Source organism: Terrapene carolina, unplaced genomic scaffold, assembly GCF_002925995.2.
Source record: "Terrapene carolina triunguis isolate 2854851 unplaced genomic scaffold, T_m_triunguis-2.0 Scaffold231, whole genome shotgun sequence".
NCBI lineage: Eukaryota > Metazoa > Chordata > Testudines > Emydidae > Terrapene > Terrapene triunguis.
Genome location: NW_020664582.1, coordinates 13830569 through 13850129, shown reverse-complemented (window position 1 = coordinate 13850129; position 19561 = coordinate 13830569). Strand labels below are relative to the sequence as shown.

At 38.2% G+C, this 19561-nt stretch overlaps 2 protein-coding genes across 3 annotated transcripts in view; one reads left to right on the top strand and one right to left on the bottom strand.

The window, feature by feature from the left end:
* MYO19 (myosin XIX) overlaps positions 1-19561 on the bottom strand; it is a 43086-nt gene that overhangs the window by 16800 nt on the left and 6725 nt on the right. Inside the window, exons 2-12 of one of the 2 annotated variants that reach the window (XM_026656467.1) lie at positions 11295-11492; positions 8043-8183; positions 5550-5694; positions 4382-4530; positions 3725-3838; positions 2880-3012; positions 2530-2599; positions 1973-2075; positions 1633-1729; positions 969-1045; positions 69-159 (exon numbers count right to left, since the gene is read on the bottom strand). In XM_026656467.1, the coding sequence (XP_026512252.1) occupies positions 69-159; positions 969-1045; positions 1633-1729; positions 1973-2075; positions 2530-2599; positions 2880-3012; positions 3725-3838; positions 4382-4530; positions 5550-5694; positions 8043-8054 (991 nt within the window). In that variant the 5' untranslated portion in view covers positions 8055-8183; positions 11295-11492. Of the gene's footprint in view, positions 1-68; positions 160-968; positions 1046-1632; positions 1730-1972; positions 2076-2529; positions 2600-2879; positions 3013-3724; positions 3839-4381; positions 4531-5549; positions 5695-8042; positions 8184-11294; positions 11936-19561 lie in introns of those variants that run through there. The other variant, XM_026656466.2, reaches the window with a different exon arrangement.
* PIGW (phosphatidylinositol glycan anchor biosynthesis class W) lies at positions 13072-18315 on the top strand. Its single transcript, XM_024195380.2, has 2 exons — positions 13072-13901; positions 16540-18315. Exon 2 carries the CDS (start codon positions 16548-16550, stop codon positions 18066-18068), a length of 1521 nt encoding a protein of 506 aa, XP_024051148.2. The 5' UTR covers positions 13072-13901; positions 16540-16547; the 3' UTR covers positions 18069-18315.

Below are 19561 nucleotides of genomic sequence, written 5' to 3'. Positions count from 1 at the left end.
ACTATCCTTCAATATTAGTTACCTAATAGGAAAGTAAACACTAAAGCTATGTATGTTTGGGGCCTCACCTTTGGCATTATCTTCTGGTTCACAAGGCTGGGATTCATCCACTGAATCAGAGAACTGAATGTTACCAAGGTGTAGAAGTCCTGCTAATATCTGCAATGTAAACAGGTATTTGAACTCTGGAGTTCAGATTCACCTATCATTGTTAAAGGCATCTGGGTTCCAAATACCCCAGATGAACAGGACAGCAGCTGAAACATTTGTGCAAATATGCAAGCCAGAAATCATTTAAAAGAAGCTGCTTATAATTTTTAAAGCCACTAAATTTAGTCCCTGATCCTGCACTATTCAAGTAAATTAAAGTAAATGAAAATTCTACCATTTACTTCGCTGAGAGCAGAACTGAGCCCTTAGAAGTTAAAACGTTTACACGTTAGATAGTATAAGCTAACCACAGGTGCTATACTAAAGAACTACTGTTAGTTTAACATCTGTCTACAAAATTACACTGAACAAATGCAGTTAAGTGCTGAAATGAAGACTTAGAAGCACATCCTCCCCATCACCCTGCCACCCTGCTCTGCAGCTAGCAAGGGCTCTAAATGCAGCGGAACAGATGCCAAGAGTGGGCAGGATCCTCCAAAAGATCTTGGGGAATGCCAGAGAGCCACTTTCCCCACCCGCAGACAGGAACGCAGAAGTTGTGTGGACTACTGCAACAGTAGCCAAACAGGTTCCACAGTCTTGGGGAGGCAGGGTAGGATTCTCACTCAGGATTTGCTGTTAACAATGCAAACCCTGCAGTCCTTACTCATGGGATCTTTGCCTGAGAAATCAGTAGGAGATTTGCCCGGTAAGGCAAGGACTGCAGGATTTGGTACTAAGACTGATCACACACCAAACAACCATATGCAAACCAGATCCTTAGTTTCAAAGAGGAGTTTACAGTGTTTTTATCTGACCTTAAAAATATTGTTCTGTGTGGAGCTGTCAATGCCCAGGTGAAACATTGCCTCTCTGGTCACCTCAAAGCAGTCCTCTGGAAAGCCAAACAGGTGTTATTAAAAAAACAACACAAATAAGCCACCCAACACCACTCTCATCCCTTCAAAAGGGTAGTGTACACAGGACAGCTGAAATTTTCAAAGGAGCCTAAGGTGGTTGGGCACCCCTTTGAAAGTACCAGCTGCAAGCACAAGAACATCTGCTTTGCCAAACCAAAGGAGCAGAAGTCATACTATTAGTTATACTACTGTCACTGAGTGACTTAATATTGAGTACAATATCAAGCCTTTGTGGGCCTTAGAGGTTAGGTAGCAAGTTCTTGAAGCAGCCAGAGATCACACAAGGTTTGTAAACTTAGCCTCAGAGAGATGCAGAGGCCCTGGATCAGGACTTGCTATTCTAGGCCAAGTACAAATTCTTAACAGTGCAAAGTGAAATCCGAACAGAGTCAAAGTCAGGCAGGCAGCTTTGTGAAAAATGGAACATAAATCCAATGTACCAGAGCCATAAGTCTCTCTCGAGTGATTTTTCCTCAAGACCATACTCCCACGGGCCATTAATATTTTACATACAACAGTTTAACCTTTCCTAACAGTCTCAGTTGTCAACTTTAAATCTTACCTTCCAGCGTTCTTTCAGAATTTGGCAGCCAGAAGAAATTGGCACCCTCAGGCAGGTTCCACTCCAGTCTTTCATCTTTTGTGGCACCTTTTGTGATCTTGCAACAAAAACAGAAGAGACTACTGAATCCTAATGTTGTATGAAACAACATAAATGGCAGAGTGATGATTAGCAAACTGGGAACATACTTAATGCGATGATAACACAAGATCCAGAAAACTGAATTAAACCATGAGTAAAAAACTGAACTGTTCTAAAAACACTAGGAAGTTGCAATAGATCTTCTGTCAGATCTCTAATGTACTTTAGAAATACCTAGATAAATTAATCTAGCACAAACCTGATAAAAAATATGGAAGTTTCTTTCACGTGGGGCCTGATAAGCAACTCTGGTTTTCTCCAATAGAAATGTTTGGATGGAAGCACTAGTCAGATGTTGTGATCTAGAGAAAGAATAAACATGTTAGTATATGCCCTTAAAAACAGAAGTCCTAGGCACAGCCTGTTGTCACAGTATGCAAGGTACCCCTAAACTTTTAATACTGTTTTAAGCTTCTGGTGTCTTTACTTTATGAAAGACACTATGATAGAGTTCTTAAATTGATTAGCCATGCAAGTGCAGAGTAGTCCATTGGTACAGTCTTCTGGACTGAAAAGCTATCTTGCAAGATAGATGTCCTTTAAGTGTTGACAATGTACTAGGTAAATCCAGGAAACATTAATTCATCCCAATATACCAAGGTACGTTACAAAAAACACTCCATTGCATGTTCTGCGGAAGACTTGAGACACATGTTTGCAAGAAGAGAAAGTTGTGAAGGTCAAAAAAAACAAACCAAACCAAACAAACAAACACCACCACCACACAGTTTGAGCATTTTACATAACAATTAATACCTGTTTAACTGAAGCTGGATATATTTTCCAAAACGGCTACTGTTGTTATTCCGAAGAGTACATGCATTTCCTGTGAAGTTACCAGGAGTGGGGACACACAAAGCATAATTATTCTCCGATAATGGGGAAAACAAAACAAACACAGAGCTCGTTTTATTTTCTTCTTTTAGGGACACACAAATATACAGGATGATTTGCATGCTGCTTGAGTATTTCAGAGGTGATTTTTTAAAGAGGAATAATGGGGGATAGTGTAGGTTTGTACAAACAAACAAAAAAAACCCCACACACTTACAATGTAGTCATGGTTTTGTTTTCCCTTAAGTTTGACATTAAAAAAAGGTCTTTACCAAAAGCTTCCATAACAGGGTTGGAGTCCAGCACTCTCTTCTCTATCCTCTCCACTGTTTCATTGCCTTTCGGAGAGGTAGATGATGCAGCAACAGTAGCATAAAATTTCATAAGACATCGGGAAGTCCAAGTCTAAAAAGAGAATCTTGACAATAGGCCTTTGTCTGCTCTCACATTACTAATTAGATGCAAGTCTGACAAGAGCTTTGGCTATTGGAAAATAACATTGTGCAGCTAGTGATTGTGTTGAGGAAAGTGATTTTTTTCAAATTTATGACACAAGCTTGAGGGCCTGGCTGGACTAGGTTCTTGTAAGAAAAATGAAGGTACAGCTATTCTGAAGCATAGCCAGAATTGAAAGCTATTCTGTTAAGCAAAGCTGTATGTGAACTATAGCTGTCTTAAGTGCTTTGCTGAGCAGGGATGGACTGTTGAATCAGGGTCAGAGTTAGAACTCCTCAAATCTTGTGGGTGTTTTGACATGTGGGGCTTACGCTAAATCATATCTAGTCCTAGCAAAGGGCCAGACTCCGCTATCCTTACCTTGATTTCAACAGGAATTTTACTCTATCAAGAACTACAAATATGGTCCAGAACGCAGTTTGACTGAGCATGGCCCATTTGAATCGAACCAGAGTGCATTCCCCTCCCCACCTCCTCCCCCACACTATAATGGCTTACGGTTGCCTGCTGTATTCTGTACCAATTGCATTTATGTTTCTCTCTTCCTTCTTCAAATTAGAGAGCCAGCTGAAATGCTTTGTACCACATTAATGTCTCAGAAGATGATTAAAAAGGGGAGGCAAAAAAAAAAAAAAAAAAAAAAAAACCATTTTAGGCTTACCTTTCCAGCACCACTTTCACCACTAACAATTATAGACTGGTTTATTGGTTCAATCTGGCTTTCAACATTTCTGTAGGTCTGTTCAGCCACAGCAAAGATATGAGGTTTCAACTCCTAACAATAAAGAGAGTATATATATTGTTTGAAAAGGAAAACAGTTATGTTTAAAACAAAGCAGATTCTATTACTTAATCCTCATCAGCCCAGGGAGGTAGGGAAATAGAACTGAACAGAAGAATTTGGGCCCAGGAAACAGAAGCAGAAGGATAAGCTGTGTAACCTAAGGCCATACAATGAGAATTAGAACTCAGGAGTTTCTCACTAAGCCTCACGCTCAGGTCACTAGAATATTCTGTCTCTTCCTCTAGTCGATTTAAGAATTTGAGCACAGAAATATCAACCATATATCTTCTTCTACATATGGCTCTATCTTAAACTAAAATTTGAGATGTGCACTTAACTATACACCATAGGAACGAACCTGGCCAGTGGGGGGGAGAAGGGGGGAGGCAAAAATGCACAGGTTTGTAAAAGAGCCCTGGCTGAATAAAGCATATATAGTTTTGCTAGAAGTGGTTCTAACATAGCTGGTTTATTGGTTCAGATTTGGATGACTTTTCATCTCTTTTGCTTTGTAAGAACAGTCACCACCATTACCTGAGGACGAAGTGCAGTGTGGTACTCTTTCATAAGCTCCGGCGAATAGAGGCAACAGATAGGTTGAAATGGATTTACAGCCACAAGACTGCAGCCAGCATATGTATAAAAGACATCTACTGTGTACCTTGCTTGCAGACATTTCAGTACTGAAAAACATATGTTCTATTAGCAATTATTCGAAAAACAAATGCATTTTTGTTTTCCCCAGTACTATTTGGATAAGAAATCTTTAGGCAAATGCTATCTTTTTTGCCTATTCACAGATTGATTTAAATCAGATTTTTACAGAGTCTGAGAATGGTCAAATAAGAATTTCTAGCATTCATTTATTTTCTTAAAAACAAGAATTTAAAGAACACCAAATTTGACTAATTAATTTCTTATGCATTCTCATTACAGGTTCCACATACACAGCCCTGAAGATTGAATCATCTATTCATTCACAGAAAAAGGAGAAAGCAATGGAGAATTCTCCACATTGTATCAATATGCCTCATCTCAGTCTACAAAGGACCATTTTTAAAGTTAAGTGAAGACTGTAGTTTCCAAGCCTGATTTCAATCCGTGGCTTCTCTGCTAAGACCATTACAGTAAGAGGGCTCTACTGTTTGTGATGGTGTCTTGAGATAAGGAAATCTGTTAACAGAAACTGGACTGAAAGCACAAAATCCTTTTGGATAGCCATGTAAGAGCCATCCAGTAGCAATAACTGCCAACCACTACCAATTCAAGGTGCATTTGAACCAGTGACATAGATGAAAGGTTTTTTGTTTAAATCTTAGTTCCATGTTGCTGAGAGACCGGTGTGGTTTCAAAGCAATGCTAAAGAACATTGATCAAGCCAAGTTTAAAGACTGATCTCAGGTCAACAGGAATCTTTCCATTGACTTCAACAGATTCTGGATCATGTCCACAGGTCCTATTTTCATGCTATTACTACCGAGATCAGAATAGCTGACCACAATATATGTTGTATGCAGTATTATTATAGCCGTGTTGGTCCCAGGATATTAGAGAGGCAAGGTGGATAGGGAATATCTTTTAAGTTGATCGAATAAAAGATATTACACCTCATCCACCTTGTCACAGTATATGTTGACAGTTATTTGTTATGTGAAGTGAAGTAACCTTTCAGGAGATGCCTCTGATGGCCACAAATACTGACCTGTTGTTGTGGTTACAGGATTAACTTTGGTAAGGTCATCTAAGAGATGCAATTTATCTTCATCACTCAGAAAAGCTTTAACCTCTTCTTTGAATGAGTCATTGAGCTCATTCTGGATGGCAGGACCTCTCTTTGGGCCATTCACCTGGAAAGCACAGATAAAAGATAACACCAGTAATAGATTGAACACCAAGGTGGACTTTCACCTCTTCAACTGCAGTTTAAAGTCCCTTTCCAGTTTCCAAATAAAGCAGATTTGATTTAAGCGCAGTCTTAGCAAGAAACAAATAATTCAGCACATTTTTACTACTGGTCTGACCTCTCTGCCCAGGAAGTATTAAAAATATATATCAGTACCTTGGAAGTTGTGTTTCACTCTTTATACATGCTTTAGAAGGTGTTTATTTGATGCATGAGAGATCGTGAACTAATGACAACTTTTAGGGGCTGAACTCATCCCTGGTGTAATTCTGACTCAAGAGGAATGACACCATGGATAAATGTGTCCCTAAGGCCTGGTCCACACTAACCCCCCACTTCGAACTAAGATACACAACTTCAGCTATATGAATAATGTAGTTGAAGTCAAAGTACCTTAGTTCGAACTTACCGCGGGTCCAGACGCGGCAGGTAGGCTCCCCCGTCGACTCCGCGTACTCCTCTCGCAGAGCAGGAGTACCGGCGTCGACAGCAAGCACTTGCGGTGAATCGATCCCAGAAGATCGATTGCTTACCACCGGACCCGGAGGTAAGTATAGACGTACCCTAAATGTATACTTCTTGGTGTTGGCAACTTTGTGATTCTTTAAGAACAGATACACTTACACAGTGGTTCGTGACCAGGGGATTTTGACTCCTCTGAACAGCATATACTCAACACAGACCATCTCCTTGAGTCAGATCTTATTGGCCTTAATGGCTGGTGCCTAGATCATATTAGTTGTCAGAAGTACTAAGGCTAATGGAGGTTCCCCAGGCTTGCATTTTTTGGAGCCAAACATGGTGCTCCACAAGTATGGTTTTGCAATATATATGTGCCCATCTGGAGTGGCGAATGGAGGGGTTATACTACTTTGTCTGCACCAAATCAGAATTTGGCCCTCCACATATAACTTATTTAAATACTTCAATCTGAGCCTCTGGGCTCCAGTGTCCTTGAAAACACTGTTTGGAAAGTCACTTGTTTGTTAAGCATACATAATGGAAAGCGTAGCCAGTACACACAGGTTTCAGGTGCTGGGTTTGAGTGGGGTTTTTTTTTTTTTGTTTGTTTTGGGCGAATGCAGATTTTTGCATTCCTTCCCGCAAACATTCTCTCTCCTCGCCCCCAAATTATGTAACTATCATTAGCATTACAAGTTCACCACGTCTTAACACACTGTTTTTTGTTTATACCAACAAGCTTCTGAATTAGCAAATACAATTTGTTAACTGACCTCAGCAGCATTCAAATGGACAAATAACATCCTCTAAACACCACTTGCACATATGGCTCTGCAGGAATAATATACAAACTGGAATAATAATTCCTCACAATTAATATATCCACTTGGGGATCTCCAATCTCTTTCCAGACTGGATATAACTGGATTTAAAGTCATGCACAATTCTATAGCATACCAATAAAAATTTGCTTACCTCTAAAGTTGAATGAGAAGAGAGTAGGCCAAATGTTGACATGAATAATGGTTTTCATTATCATACCATGTATGAGCATTAAGGGACCCAATGAGTTCACAGCTAGACATGCTGAACTACACAAAGCCAAATACTGCTCTTCAGATAATACTATAGTTTTGTTGTTGTTGATTCCCCCATCTGTGGGAAAATATGCCTTGTTCTCCCCCTGCCCTCTCATTTGTTTACTGTTTAATGTTTATGGTATTTAAATTGTTGCAAACTCCATTGCAGAGCTGGCTGTAATAAGTCCTGGAACGGGAGACTCCTTTTTGCTAGCTTGTATTAGTTAGCCCAACTTCCCTGCATTCACTTTCATCTATTGATATGTATGGCTAAAGGCAAAAATATTCAAGAATAGGATCAACTCTTAAAATGTGCTCTTTTTTCCTTCTGCCTAGGTTTTTAACAATGTTATTGAAAAAATAATTTGAATGATGATTAAAAATAATGATAGTCTATTGTAATTTACAATTTCCAATTGTAGTTGGCTGCATCTCTGAATGCAGGCGTACCTAAATTAATGAATTGCCAGTACTCACTAGTCTTACTTATTTTATCAGCCATATATTAAAACAATCTTAAGTAACAGATCAAAACCTTAAACTGATCAGATCTAGTGGCTCGATATTACCCAGAGGTTATTGACAAATTTGTGGAGCAGCTGCAGGGCAACAAGGGAGGGGGAAAGAGGGAGAGAATACTTTAACAGTCTCCTATTGTGGATTACAATCAATTGAACCTCAGCCCAGCATTATTTCATGACAAAAAGTTTATAAATTAGTGAAGACAGACAATATTGGGGCTTGATTTTACCTTTTTTGGCATATTATTCAGTTGTCTGATGCTGTGTATGGATGAATTTGTAAAGCTCTATAAACAGGAATCCTGGGTAGCAGAGTTGATACAGTGAAGGTCTTCGGACTGGGGGACCTTGTTCAAGTCAAAGTGGAGGTCCTAAAAGAAATCAACTTTGTTATTTCAGAAAGAGTAATGCAAACCACAGAATTCTGTACGGCTTTCCTGGAGAGGAGACAAGCCTGTACGGATTTAAATTTTCTTCTCTAGAGAAGCCAGCCCCACCAGAATAAGGAGTTAGTTAACAATGGGGGCTAGTTAGTTTATACATGTTGTTACACGAACAATAAAAATACTTGGTTTGCTCTCAGCCAACCAAGTTTAAGTAGCTTGATCTGTAAAGAGATAAAAACTAATACTCCCAACATATGAGCTCCACCAAGTCATACTACCAAAGAGGGGGCATAAAATATTTTCAGCCATGGGGTTGAAAGAAGCAAACTGAATGAGTTTTAAGTTTCCTAACTAGGAAACATGCAGACCAAAGAGCTAATTGGTTTTATATGCACTCCTCACTTTTCTTTCAAAAGAATTAGCCTGTTAAATACATTTTTATTTGACTACTTAAACTTATAGAGCCTTACTTATAGAGCTATTTCTTTTGGGCTCATTTAGATTCCAAGCAGCCCATTAATCCTGCCTTCCCCTTTGTTGCTTTAATTAGGCCAAATTCATCACTAGTGTAATTTCACAGGTTCATTCACATATGCTAATGATCAGTTTGGCCCATCATCATTAAATCATTCATCACCAATAGATGAGTGTCAAATCTAGTCTTGACTATTTCCAGCAAAGGAGATTCCACTACCTGTCCTGGCATCTTGTTCCATTGTCCCAAACTATTCTTACAATTCAGTTTGCATTAATATTTTAACGTGTGTTCTCTACAGAAGCGTAGACCTATAGCTACTGTTAGATCACTTCTAATCCATTTCATCCAGCCAGAAGACCAGACAAGAGCTTCCCTCAAAGACACCTCTGTCCTGAACTAAGTTGCAGGTGGTATCCTGTCCTTCACCCAAACTTCCCAGTGAACGTGAACTAGTTAAGCTCTTAGGATTCCCAGACAGGTTCAGAATCAAGGTCTTTAAAGTTGCAGAATGCTGTGATACCAGACCTAAGTGTCCTATTTTTAACAAATTTTGTATTTCAGTGCAACTTTCATTATGCATGTAAGTCTCAGAAATCCAGGTGAATAACTTGATTGTATTATGCAGAATCCAATTCAAAAGCATAAAGTCATTTTGGCCCAGATCCTCAAACGTATCTAGACACCTAGCTTCCATTGATTCAAATAGGAGTTAGGCCTCTCAATGCCTTTGTGGAGCTGGCCTAGAAATTCAGGGTTAACAAATTCAATTCTACTCCCACTGAAAATAATAGGAGCTTTGCTGTTTACTTGAGTGGAAGTAGGTTCATGACCTAGCTGAGTACATTTATTTAGGTGCATCTCCTCTAATTCTCTTTGTACTCACTGAAGAAAAAAAAATGAAATAAAGCTTCTTTAGGAAAAAGAGTTGTGTGAACATTTATTGCAAAATCAGTTACTTGGTTTCTCTTGGATTAAGAGGAGTAAAGCATACTGTAAATTCCTCATAATGAAAATAGATTTTGTTTATCTTTATTCCTGCAGCTACATGTGACAGAAAAAGTTAGTGATAGCATCAGTGATGTCAGAGCATTTCTGGATAGGGTGCGACTCTTGAAAATTACATCCTACAGTAAAAACAAGACATACTTGCTCATTACTGGCTTTATTCTGCTTCCGCTGAAATCAAAGGGAGTGTTCCGATTTGCTTCAATTGGAGTAAGCAAAAAATAGGGCTTAACCTTTCTTGTTCTTATTCTAGCAATGAAAAAGGATTGATTCTCTAGGCGTCAATAACTGTATCTGTCCTACCAAACATCCTAGATGGGTGAACTGCTGTGGTTTTAGTTTCATGTAAGTGGTGTTTAAAGATAAGGCTTGTTTAACACAACACTGATCCTTAATTTGAAAGAGCTAGACAGCAACATGTTATTAACAGTTATGCATGTAACTGTTATACCCTGCTCTGCACTTCTCTACCTCCTTCCAAAATAAAATATGTAAGTGTTTTACAAACTACTGATTTAAATCTTACAAGCTGTTGAAACAGGGCAGGAGAGAACAGCTCCAGTTTACAGATATCAAACAAACTGCCCAAGGTCACACAGCAAATCTGTGACAGAACCAAAAATAGAATCCAGATCTGACTCCCAATCTGGTATTTTACCTATTAGACTATACTTCCATCCAAGCACACCACCAAAACAATAGCTTTTCCTGACTACACTGGAGACATCTATTAGCAAGTGATTTTGAAAAAAGGGGAGGGAGTTTGCATCATCTTCTGTATTGTGTTCAAAGTTACTTGTTTTCTGCCTTCCATTAATCTCTGGAATAGGTTTTATTTAAAGTTTTCCCTGATTATGTTTATATTCAAAACACACACATGATTTAACCTTGACTGAAATTATCTCTTTGCAGTCCAGGCATTATAGAGTAGGCTTTGCTAGCATCTAGTTTAGTGTTGTCCTTTTGCTTATGGGAAGGTTATGTAAAATAAGCAGACAATCCCCTCTAATCCAGCTGTGCTACCAAAAGACATTTATGAAGGAAACTCCATTTCTATAGTGCCTATATAAAGTTAAAGATTGTTTTATGCACTACAGAAATATAACTATTTGCAACACTTATCTAATCTACAAATGTATCCTGGATGCTTTATAGTAAAACAGTTAGCCTTATTTGTAATGTAAGGCATTATTGCTGATTTTAAATATGATTTTTAGGCTTTCAAGGGCGCCCCAAAGACCTTCTGAAGTTGAAAGCTGTTTTTAAATGCAATTAGTGAGTGGTTAATTCTGTGGATTGGGCTGAAATAGAAAGAGTTTACACTCTACACATCTGGAAAGGTCTATAGCAGAAAAGTTTAAAGTAGAGGGCTATACCACCCATCCCTCAAGCTTCACCAATCTCTTCCTAATCTCAGAATGCGTGAAGTGGAGGGAATAAGGGCGAGTTTGTGCAGCTGGGGGAGAGAATTTGACCCAAACGCTTCGATCATTAGAGATAAGGGACTGGAGGAAAGGAGCAGATCAGATGTTAAACGGGAGAGGGTGGGCCGCAGACGTTAAATGGGGGGAGAAGAGCTGGAATAAAATAAATACCCCTAATTTAGGACTCACCCGTTCCATAGGGCGCGGACATGAGACTGCAATCACGCAGGCAGACGGGAAGGAGAAAGCTGCTGCCGGAGCCGAGCTCGCCAAGGAAGGAGGAGTTGAAGGAGCAGGGGCGGAGGCTGCAGTTTGAATCTGGAGAAGAGCACGATCCCACGCCCTGGCTGGGCGCCACCCCGCCTGCAGACAGCTCCCAGCGCGACTCTGGAAAGAAAAGCGTGAAAGCCTTGGCCTTGCCTGCCCAGCCCAGCGCTTCTCCCAGCCTCACTGATTCAAGCGGCTAGAAACACGTGGCGCCCAGAACACACGTGTCTCTGGTTACAGCGCTCTTCCTCCTTCTCTGCTGCGGGTTTAAAAGCAGGAGGAAGGGGATGGGAACGTTGCTGGCATCGATCTCTGGAGTAGGGGTTGATGGGGCTTCATAGCAAATCCAGGGGTGTTGTCCTGAATCTTTAAAAGCAGCCCTTAATGCAGAGATGCTAGCAACATTTTCTCCCACTTCCTCCTCTCAAACTTGTATGTGCCTGGCTGCACCGGTCATGTCCATAAGCTAAGGGAGAGGGCATGTGGGTGTTTTGTTTACAACAGGGAAGTGGCCGTGGGGCTTTCTGTTTTGCAGTGGCACTTCACTTTGCCTCAGTTTCTCCAGCTGTAAAATGGCGATCCCTATCCTAGAGAAAGATCAGGGATAGCTCAGTGGTTTGAGCATTGGCCTGCTAAACCCAGGATTGTGAGTTCAATCCTTGAGGGGGCCATTTAGGCATCTGGGGCAAAAATTTGTCTGGGGATTAGTCCTGCTTTGAGCAGGGGATTAGACTAGATGATCTCCTGAGGTCCCTTCCAACCCTGATATTCTATGATTAATATTTGCAAAGTGCCTTGATGGTCAACAGTGCCCCCTAGAACTGCTAAGTAATTTTTATAACCTTTTCCATAGCCTCGCTTTCGAGAAATACCATATATAAAATGTCATTTCCCACTCCTGCAAAGACTTAAAGTATATGCTTGCCTCTAGGCATGTGAGCGGTCCCATTTTCTTCAATAGGACTGTCACATGCATGAAGTTGCATGTGGTTTTGCAGGATCAGGGCCCTAACTATTGACAGTAAATTATCATTCAGAACTAAAAATACAAGTGTTTTTATTAAGTGCTTATCTTTAACTCTCACAACTTCAAAATAATTTAAAACACACAATATTTCACATAAAATCTAATGCCTAGACCACATGAAACCTCATATGTCAACAATAAAGCTCAAACAACTAATTGATAACTTCAGCATCAAACCCTCAACCCTCTTATTCCATAAACACTCAGAGGGAGGGGGAAAGTTGTTTTAAATGTTCTGCTTATATAAGACAACACCTACTCTGGGTGGCTTTGGGGGATCACTGATGGGGGATAGATGGACCCGAGGACCAAAATGTTCATGGGCAGCCAACAGCAAGACTTGGAACTTCAGGTGTATCAAACAGCGGGAGATTATGGGCCTTATAGGGGATCAGAACTTGGAAGAAAAGTTTCCACCCATTTTAAACTGCACAGCAATCCTGGGGGTTTTTTGAGCATCAGGCCTGTATCCCATTCTTCTGTTTTGCAGGATATTAAAGGAAGTGTTAAAAAGCTCAGTGCAGAACAAAAATTGGGAATGGGGAGGTACTAGAGTAGTTTTCTACCTAGAGGTCTCCTCCAAAATGAAATGTTCCAATATTTTGTGAAAACATTGTTTTAGAAGTCATTGTAATAATGGTATATCAATTTACCAAAACAGTAACCGCCAAATTCCACCTATGGATACTCCTCTGCAATTCCCATTGACATTAAGGAAAGCTGACTTCAATGGAAATTGAAGGTACATATTTGAGGGTGACATTTGGCCCTAAAAAGGGAGGTGAATTGCATCTCTTTGTATTTACAAGTGTAGGGAGATTTAGGCAACTCTCATATTCTCTACCTTCCTTCCCAACATTTGGAAAGTATAAAAGGGACATTTAAAGAAAAAATTAGGAATGGGTCTTTTAATAACAATGCTTTGCATTTCTACTGAATATCTTGTATCCCAGGATCTTAAAATATTTTACAATCTTTAAATAATTAAGCAGCAGAAAATCCCCATGATATAGATCAATAAACCCCTAGAATGGATTGGAAGAGATTTCTGGAAGAAAAGAGTGTAAAAGCGGTAAATATTTGGGTTGCACATAAAGAGGGATGGTAGAGAGATATTCCACACCTGCACACTCTCTAATCAAAAACATTTTATGTAGTGGCAAATAATCAGGTATTGTCTTTTATATGAGTAGAAAGTAAGGTGTGGCTCCTCCCCGCATTTGTTTTTCGTGGTGGCAGCTCTATACTAAGTAGAGAAGAGGTTTATTAGCCCACTGTGTGTTGAATCAGGCAATGAAATAAACCAGACTGGTTCCCTTAATGGTGAAAATGTTTGGAGGAAACAGAGTCCTCATTTACCTCTCTAGATTTGGGTTTTGGCAGGCTACCACCGGAAGTAAAAGCAAGCAGCAGAGAGAGTGAAACTAATGGTAGGTTGCAGAGACAGGGAGGAAGAACTTCATTTAACAAGCAAATTCCCTTCTGCATAGAGAACGCTCATGGTGAGAATCTCCTGCATAATAAATGTCAAAGTCAGAGATGTTATAGAAATTATTAAAATAAACCGTTATTATTTTTCATATGCTGGCTAATGCCTCAGAGCTCTTCCAAAATTACTTGGTATCTATCTATACTTTTGTCACATCCTACAAGAGATAAGAAATGAACTAGATGGAACCATTGCTTAAAACAGTCTTTGAACTCATTTTATTTAATTGACTTAATGTTATGTAATGCAATATTTTGGATAATTTATTGCTATTATTTATATAGTGCTATTTATGTGCATGGTACTTTACAGAGAGACAAGAGAGCAGGTCGCTGGCCTTAATGCCTTAAAATCTAAATAGACAAAATACAGACCAACTAGGAGGGCAAGGAGTCCAATACGAAAATTGAAGCGATTGATCAGTTGAATTTAGCTGTATCTTGGTATGCTATATATTTGCAATGTTCTTTGTTATGATTTCTGTGAGTTTAAATTAAAGAATTATGAGATCAAGTAAGGCCTCAATCCTGCAAACACTTGTGCACTTTCTTAACTTTTCTGCCCTGTGTAGTTAATTTCAAATTAATACTCACAAAATTAAAGAGAAAGGTGGGTGAGTTAATCTTTTATTGCAGTGGTTCTTAACCAGGGGTACGCAGAGGTCTGGGTGGCACATCAGTTCATCTATATATTTCCCTAGTTTTACAACCGGCTACATAAAAAGCACTAAGGAAGCCAGTACAAACTAAAATTTCATACAGAAAATGACTTGTTTATTATATATAGAGCAGTATACACTGAAATGTAAGTACAATATTTATATTCCAATTGATTTATTTTATAATTATATGGTAAAAATGAGAACATAAGCAATTTTTCAGTAATAGTGTGCTGAGACACTTTTGTATGTTTATGTCTGATTTTGTAAGGAAGTAGTTTTTAAGTGAGGTGTAACTTGCGGGTACACGAGACAAATCGGACTCCTCTGGAAAGGTTGAGAGCCACTGTTTTATTGGACCAACTTCTGTTGGTGAAAGTGACAAGCTTATGAGCTTACACGGAGCTCTTCTTCAGGTCTGGGGAAGGTTCTGAGGCCTGAAAAAGAGCTCTGAGTATGGTTCAAAAGCTTATTTCTTTCACCAACAGAAGTCCGTCCAATAAAAGCTATTATCTTATATCTAATATCCTGGGACCAACACGGCAACACCACCACCGCAAACACAGTAATAAAGTTAAACATGTGTATAAGGCCTAAGAAAGCAGGGGTGGTGAATTATTACAATATGCTGTGGATGGAGATAGATCTAGTTTCAAAAGTATTTACAGTAGGGAGACAAGGTGAAGTTGGTTATTTAATACTTCGTCCTGCCATGAGTGCAGGGGACTGGACTAGATGACCTTGCCAGGTCCCTTCCAGTTCTAGGATTCTATGATTTATTCCTATTTCCTAATCCCGAGGAGTCATCTTCTAAGGAGCATTTGACAACAAGGTTTGTGCTGGAGAAATGTTCTAGGGGGCCACTTAGGGAGTTGGGGCAAAAAATCAGTACTTGGTCCTGCTAGTGAAGGCAGGGGGCTGGACTCGATGACCTTTCAAGGTCCCTTCCAGTTCTAGGAGATAGGATATCTCCATTAATTTATTTTATTTAAAGCAAAGAGAAAACAGAGGAGAAAGAGTATGGTTGCTAAAGGTGAAGGCTCCAAGAATTTTAGCATGACAGCTGTCAATGTACATCAGTGCCCCTTAGAATGTGTGTTTGATTACGCTGCTTGAATCTTTTTTTTTTTTAAATTGTATTAATGGAAATTTAAACTAATATGTTTGATATGCCTTTTTAAAATCCATTTTCAAAAACTTTTGCTGGGTTTGATCTACTAATGCATGTTGAAATCATTCTGCTTGCCTGGCTTCATCAACTGGTAAACTTTTGAATTTATTATTTAACATTATATGCAAAATTATTGTTAGTGCTTGTGAAAAATGAGGGATTAGCTTAACTGAAATGTTCTGTATATATCCATAAAACAAGTGAAGCATGGACAGGAGCAATGCTAATTTCCCCACCAATATGCCTCCAGTATAACAATAAATGCTATGAGACTAGTTACATATATGTTTTAACATTTATAACTTTCAGAAAAAATCCTTTGGTGTAACAAAACTATGTTTAAAAATATTGCTTCTAAATGTCTCACTATAACAAAGTCTCACTATAAAATTTATAATGCTAAACGTTGGGCATAAATCCTGCAGACACTTACACTTGTGCTTAACTTTACTACTGTGAGTAGTCTCAAGTTAAGCACATACATAAATGTTTGCAGGAGGGGGCCTGTTATTGTGTGGGGTTGGGAGTGGGTGGGTTATTTTTTATTTTTATTAATAGATATTTTAAGAATAATTAAAAACCAACAAGATGGCCAAAACACTTCTTATGACATTGCAGCATTTCTTATGGGAAGCATATGTTTTGGGAGGCAAAAAGAATTCACCTGTAACTAAAATTAAGTTGGTACTTAAGAAAAATCATTTTTATTTAATATGTCTTGTTTCCATATGTAAAAGGAAGCAGAGCCTAAATTAAACACAAACTTGAAAAACATTCTTGCATTACAAAAATTAATTCTAGTTTACATTTTTATTTGCCTAGGAAGAAGAATGTCACAAAAGCTGCTGAAAGAAGCCTTTATCAGTAACTTAAATGGAACGAGTTTGCTGGAAATTTCAATCGGTTTAACTCTAGCTCCACTGTGTATAGCTTGCAGAGGTTTGCTGTTAATTTTGTATAATCTGCGCAATGGAAGACCTTTACGTTCAAGGAAATATCATCTACTACTAGACTTTACAGTGCTAGTAGCTCCTTTTGTGCTTGGCTGTACAATTTTGTCCCCTGTCCTCCCTCTTTTGCCAATAACTATTGGGGCCTTCTGTGCAGGCTTATTCTATAAAATATACAACAGACGAAATCATTATATCAGGACTCCTTTTAAGAAAATCATACATGATTTCCTGAAGACTAGCTTAGAACCAGACTACATTCCATCAATAACTGTGTTTCGTGTTTATGTCAACGTGTTAACTGCAATCAACATTCTAGCAGTGGATTTTCCACAGTACCCCAGACGGTATGCTAAAACGGAGACCTATGGAACAGGAGCTATGGATTTTGGAGTGGGAGCTTTTATTTTTGGTAATGCTCTTGTTTGTCCTGAAGTTAGACAAAAAACAGGTGTGGTGCAATCCAAATTCTCCTGTCTAGCAAGACAGTCGTTATCTGTTTGGCCTTTAGTTTTTCTTGGCTTGGGACGACTGATCAGTGTTAAAGCTGTAGAGTATCATGAACATTTTTCAGAGTATGGAGTGCACTGGAATTTTTTTTTCACTTTAGCAATTGTGAGAATGACAGCATCACTACTTTTAACTCTATTTCCAACCAACAAATCATGGATTGTTGCTATGATTCTTGCTGTATTTTATCAGCTTATTCTTGACATTACCCATCTGAAGATGTTTGTTTTATATGGGAGTGATGGCAAAGATACAAGGGTTGGATTTTTAAATGCTAACAGAGAAGGAGTGTTCTCTCTTTATGGATATCTGGCTATCTATATGGCTAGTGTGCAAGTGGGGTTATATTTGTTAAAGAAGAGAACTTTAGTCAAGGACTGGATTGAAGTAATATGTTTCTTTCTGCTAACAGTTTTTATACTCTTTATATTTCTTCATATGTCTCAAGTTTATGTAGAGCCCGTGTCCCGCAGAATGGCTAATCTGTCTTTTTGCATCTGGATAGTTGCTCAGTGCCTGACATTTTTAATCTGTTTTTTAGTAACTGATCTTATTTTGGTGTTTACAAAACTTCTGGTAAATGGGTCTAGAGTGCCTTGCTGTTGGAATTTTACACAACCACCTAATACAAATACAAAGCACGATTCAGAGCCCACATCTATCAAAAGAGAGAGAAAGTCGCTAAGTATTTGCATAATTAATGCTATTGATAAAAATCAGTTAGTTTTTTTCTTGCTAGCAAATGTTACGACTGGCATAGTGAATATGACGATAGATACAATCCACAGCAATACCTCATTTACCTTATTTGTGCTACACTTGTATATGTTTACTAACTGTTTAATTATGTATATATTGCACACACAAAATATATTATTAAAATGCTGGTGACTATTGAAACTACTTGTGTTCTAGTACTTTGTATCTTAAGTGTACAAGTAAAATTTCTATTTTGTTAAACATTATTGTTAGCCATGCTCAAGTGATTGTTTTAATGGAAAATACAAATTTTGTCTTAGATTTATTTCTGTGCAAACACGTTGGTTTGTAGTATACTGTGTATTTATGATTTATATCTAGGCTTGGCAGGATTCAGTTTTGAATATTTTTTTAAGCATTTTTCCTATGTTTACCAATTTAAATTTCCAGGTGTGCAAAATTATGGGTTTTAAGCATTTTTTTTTTTTGTATTTTTATCTATTTAAATTTTCACAGTTGTGGGAAATTATGGAGATCAGACATTGGAGAAGGTCAGACAATCATTTAACGACAGTAGACGTTGAAATTCAAGAAGTTAAAGCTTTATAGCCATTAATGCACAAATTGTCAACATAACATCAGAATATACTAAGTAAATATCCTTAAATCAAACTCTAAGTTTTCAAGCAGCATTTTTCTTACTATGCCTTTCTGGAAATTTCAAATATTATTGATGGAAATATTTTTTGTTGTTGATTTGTGTGGTGACAGTGAAATTGACATTTATCGAAAAAAAAAAAAAAAATCCTTCCTAGCCTATTTTTACCAAATGATATCATCACCCAGTGAAATTTATGGGAAATATAACACTTTTTTTAAAATAAACACCTTACTTACATTTCTGGATCTCTTTATTTTTAAAAATACATTTTAAAGTATTATCAACAAACTATTTATTGACCTTTGTCTTGATCTTGCAAACACCTGTGCACAAGAGTAACTTTACACATTGAATTCAAAAGGACTAATCACATGTGCAAGTGTTAGTAGGATTGGTGCCACTGTATGTACATTAACAGTTATTCCTGGATAAGAGGTGAGAAAATAAATATTCTAAATATAGACATATCTACAATTTATTAATTTAAGGCCTTGGTATGAATAAGGTATTAGAAACAATTATTTTATATAAGAAGGTAAATTATATTGAATAAATGAATATTTTTAAAACTGTGGTTGCAATCCTGCAAAGATTTACGCATATGCTTAGCTTTACAGACATTTATAGACCTTTGACTTCAGAGGGAGTAATTACATGTGTAACGTTAAGCACATGCATAATTTTCTGCAGGACTGGGGCCTAAATTTGCACTCGGTTACACAGTGATGAATGTAATATAAAAAGTTGGATAAAACAAATGCAAACACAGATTGGTCCATAAAACAAATACTTACAGATTAATAAAACTTTTCACTGGAAATTGGTGTATATAACACTGCTTTTTGTTGGGGGGGGGGGGGAGGCGGGGCGAAGAGGTTTAAATGCTTCCTCATGTGGTGTGACAGCCCATCATAAAAATAGTGATGGGAAAGCTCAGTCTCTTTTATCTTTATTTTAAAAGCAAGAGTGCTCAGCCCCACTCACTGTTCCCTGAAGTCATTATTTTAATCATCGCTTACTTAGG

What these genes read in the sequence shown, in the direction of transcription:
- PIGW (XM_024195380.2), top strand. Translation starts at nt 16,548, where the DNA reads ATGTCACAAAAGCTGCTGAAAGAAGCCTTTATCAGTAACTTAAATGGA.